Source organism: Aplysia californica, unplaced genomic scaffold (assembly GCF_000002075.1).
Source record: "Aplysia californica isolate F4 #8 unplaced genomic scaffold, AplCal3.0 scaffold01319, whole genome shotgun sequence".
Taxonomy (NCBI): domain Eukaryota; kingdom Metazoa; phylum Mollusca; class Gastropoda; order Aplysiida; family Aplysiidae; genus Aplysia; species Aplysia californica.
In genome coordinates, this window is record NW_004798589.1 from 17670 (window position 1) to 22273 (window position 4604).

The following is a 4604-nucleotide window of genomic DNA, read 5'->3' on the forward strand; positions in this document are numbered from 1 at the left end:
GTGGTACCCACAAAGGTCACTCACTGTGAATGTGGTACCCACAAAGGTCACTTGCTGTGAAGGTGGTACCCACAGAGGTCACAGGAGTCACTCGCTGTGAAGGCGGTACTCACAGAAGTCACAGGGGTCACTCGCTGTGAAGGTGGTACCCACAAAGGTCACTTGCTGTGAAGGTTGTACTCACAGAGGTCACAGGGGTCACTCGCTGTGAAGGCGTTACTCACAGAGGTCACAGGAGTCATTTGCTGTGAAGGCGGTACCCACAAAGGTCACAGGGGTCACTCGCTGTGAAGGCGGTACTCACAGAGGTCAAAGGCCACGGGTCACAGGGTCAACACGTCATTGTTCTTTAACCTCGTGATATTTTTATTAAATGTGCGTTGTTCCCCTTTTCACGCGAGTCCGAGTCCATGCTTTGATGGGTTTGTTTGATGGTTTTGTTTGCTGTTTGATTGTTTGTTTATTATTTGTTTGTTTGATATGTATTTGATTGTTTGTCTATTGTTTGTTTAAATAGGAAGTAATACATACATCTTGTTTTTCAAATGTCAGTATTTTACGCTCCCATTGACAAAATTTAGATCATATAGGAGATGGGCCTCCCACCCTGCCTGTCTGGACCAACATAAGCTAAAAGGGATGCAACGCATACAGCAGAAAGACCGAGGTACTCGATAAGAATTCCCCTCCCCTTCCGGAATTGAGCTCAGGTCTCCTTTGTGTGACAGCGAGGTGCTTAAAACTTAAACACCACAACACAGACGCCAGTTATGTAAAAAAAAGTGTTGTATGAGGGTGTAAAACTTTACACTTATGAGTCCTCATGTAAAGTTGAATTTTGCATGGAAATGTCTACGTTGTTGGGCACCTCTGTCTTCTTGGTTGGCTATGTCGTTAGCTTAGAATTACAAAGTTTTGTTTGACCTTTTGGGGGTCTTTTAAGAGTTACTAAGACCATGCGATCACAGATGGACATGTTCCGACTGCAGTGACCCCAACACAGTGGACAAGTAAGGATCAGACACCTAGAGGCTCTATCTGCTCTGCTATCAAAATAGAAAGATTATTCAGAGTCGTTATCATTCAAGATATTCCAAGAATTGCTTTCGAAAAAGCTTGACATGTTGTAAAGCTCAAAAAGTTTAACGTTAAATTTCTTTTCAAAACTAGGTGCTGAACATATAGAGCTTTGTAATTGTAATTCTAGGGTAACAAATGATATTTATATCCCACTTCGCCTGGACTGGTCTTGTCAAGTGAAAAGCCCGCCTCCTAAATGATGCACGTACTGTCAGTGATAACAGAAAAGCCTTTACAAGAGATTTACTCAGCAGACTAGAGAGGCAAAGACATCATGCTCCAGAATTGGCGGCATCTCAAGCCCATATGTGTGTGTGTGTGTGTGTGTGTGTGTGTGTGTGTGTGTGTGTGTGTTTATTTATGTGTGTGTATGTGTGTGTGTTTATGTGTGTGTGTGTTTATGTGTGTGTGTGCGTGCGTGTGTGTGTATCCGTCAAAAGGGTTTCATCATCATCATCATCATCATCATCATCATCATCATCATCATCATCATCATCATTGCCTTTCTCACCCTGCACGAGGCTATAGTCCACGGACCAACACTTTCCACTTTTCTCTGTCCTGGGCTAGCCTCTTGATGTTATTCCATGTGTTACCACTTTTCTGTACATCGTACAGGGTTTGCTTGACAGAAAAAAATTCTGAATGCAAACAAGAAATCAAAATAGAAAAAGATCGTATAAAAAATTCTAGAACTTTATTTTATGAAGTTGCAGAAATGATGTATGAGAATAGGGCCACCACAGCCAGCCTCAAGGGCCTACCTGCAGCATGGGATTCGATGGCTCCAAGGCAAAAGGAAGGCTAAGAAAAAGATGGGTCGGTGAAGTTAAAAAGATCTTCTAAAAAAAAAAAAACTAACATGACGATCTAAACAGCTGTAGAATCTCAAAGGTAATTATTTTTATTTTTAGGTCTCGAGCAGCTGTGCCATACCAAATATTAGATCTATTCTCCTCCAATTCGAGCATAGAGAGGTCGTGTTTGTTTGTGGTTCTTCCCAGAGATCCGGGTGTTTCTTTTCAGCTTCAGCACTTGCCTTTAGGAGAAGTGTAAAAGTACCGCTCTCCGAACATCTTCTCCCAGTTCTGTAGCGCCCCGCTGTGGTGGTAGTTGACTTCTTGCCAGTGGTCTGTGGATACAACGAGATCAACAGGACTTAGTTTTGTAAGGGGTTTTACGGCGCTCGCAACTGCATAAGGTCATGAATTATATGAGCGCGCATCTACAGGACTTGCAAGGATAATCCTACAGGACACTGTGCACGGAGGAGAGATGGAAAGGCAGGAAGAAAAAGAGATGGGAGGAAAACATGACGGAATGGACAGGTTTAAAGTTGGGGGGAGCCCTTTAGCTGTTCTCGGGGTTTTATACACCTCGCATAATTTTGCAAAATTTGATCATTTTTAGCATAAATTCTGATTTTTTTCCTTTATCATCCTTTGTTAAAATTAAGAGAGTCGCATAATTTCACATTTTTTGGCTTAGTTTGCATAATTTCAGATTTTTTGGGGTGGCATAAAACCGCGAGGACAGTTTTAAAAAGGCTGAATATAGAGAAAGAATGAGAAAAGTGGTTGTCCGATCATCCTTGGTGCCCCAACGGTCATCTAGACAAAGAGACCGAGACGAGATGGACTCTAGTCTGTGGACACAGGGAAAATAAAATAGAAGAAACAGAAAAGTCGTTTCTTATGGGACTGTTGGGAATTTCTTGGAAGAAAAAGAAAGCGCAGCGGTGACGTGCTCCGCTGTCGCACGCAGGAGACTCGAGTTCGATTCCCAAGTTGGAAGAATGTTTAATAATCGAGGATCTCAGTCTTCTTGCTGGGATGACGTAGTCAGGGTTGAAAGCCCGCCTCCAAAATGATCTAAATTACGATTCTCTACAATTTATTTAATTACTTTTTTGTCTTTTTTTTCTTTTACGTTCTTTTCCTTTTAAAAAAATTGTTGTTGTTTTTTGTTGTTGTTTTTTTAGGGGGGGGGTTGGACGGGGGTAGCTTAAAACACCTAGGATTTTTTAAATTATTATCATTTAAAAGAGATGAAGGGTTAATGACTTACTGAACCAATCGGCCCTCCTCCTGACGTCATAGCACTCTCGCGGCAAGCTGTACGGGAGTTCCCGCAAGTCGCCCTTCCCCGAGACGGTACAACAACAGCGCATGCGCACATCCGGCACGCCCACAGTGCCATAGACGTGGGGACCGAGACAGAAGGGCCTCATGGGACAGTTGTGTTGCACTCTGGAAGAACACGGACATTTCTGTTTTGTTAGGTTTTGTAAAGTTTTACATAACATCACAACTGAAAGAGCTGCGGAGCTGGCCTACCATAGAAAACTGCATCTCCCCTCGAAGCATAACAGCAACAGAGGGTGGAAAGGTAAAGTAATTAGGTTACGGCGCTCGCAACTGCATTAGGTCATATGAGCGTCAAAGGGTGGATGTCAACAGAGAAGTCCAAACAGGGAATCAGGCTTACTCTGCTCACCTCTCTAGCTAGCCTCAACAGCACAAAGTCTACTTCGACTATCAAGGCACCCCGGTAATAGCAGTTGACACGAGAGTGACAAGCATGCAAAAGAAGTAAATGGAAAATCACGAAAGTAAGAATGAGGAAAGAAAAAGCAACAGTTCCCCCTATGTTGTTCCGACACAGTATGAGCATGACATTGATAAATCAGCCTATTTACAATTCTACTGAGCATAGGAACATGTTAATATCGCCCCTTTGGAAATGGCCTCAAGACACTTCAGTCAGTGGCACTGCCCTTGGGGGGGGAGGGGGGAGGGGGGAGGTGGACGATGATTCACGACTGGGAAATCGAAATTTAAAACAAGTACCCCCCAAATCTAAGCGCGTAAAATTGCGAGACGGCCGAGTTTTCTCGTGTTAAACTTTAGTCAATTAAAAACTAAATAAATATGCAATCATAAGTATCAGTTTCTCGTTCACCATGGAGAAGGAAAGACACAGAAAACAGTGGTATCATTTTTATTAGTGTTTACAAAAATTAAAACCAGCTAATAGTTGGATGAAGTTGTCCAAATCTGGCTTCAGCCACAACTGTTTACCTTGAAAACGCGCCGTCTGCGTTATCTACATTTAGCTACACGTTAGAAATGTTGAGTTTCACAACGTGTCAAGCTTTTCCGAATGCAATTCTTTGAATATCTTGATAACCACTCCGAATATTCTTACAGTTTTGAGAGAGCAGATAGAACATTTATTGGTTTCTGACCTCATGGTCTGAGTAGCTCAAAAACGGCCAAAAATGTCAGATACAAATGCATAATTCTAAGATGATGAATTGTTAAGCTTACGAGGATGGGATTTTTTTTCCTTCAGAGACTTATATTTCTTTAAGTTGTAGGTTCTTTGAGTGTAATTTAGTATTTTAAAATAAGAAACAAAACGTTGAAATTAAAGACCAGGTCCAAGAACAAATGTGCTTGTGTATTTATGTGTGTGTGCTTACGTGTGTGTGTGTGTGTGTGTGTGTGTGTGTGTGTGTGTGG

The 4604-nt window shown here is 42.2% G+C and overlaps 1 protein-coding gene across 1 annotated transcript in view; it reads right to left on the reverse strand.

Annotated features, from left to right (window-relative positions):
* Positions 1-1762: 1762 nt before the first annotated feature.
* Positions 1763-4604, reverse strand: part of LOC106013821 — a gene marked incomplete at its 5' end in the record, with an annotated part of 3625 nt that continues 783 nt past the window's right edge. Inside the window, 2 exon segments of the mRNA XM_013090523.1 lie at positions 1763-2212; positions 3148-3329. Of these exon segments, the coding sequence (XP_012945977.1) occupies positions 2109-2212; positions 3148-3329 (286 nt within the window).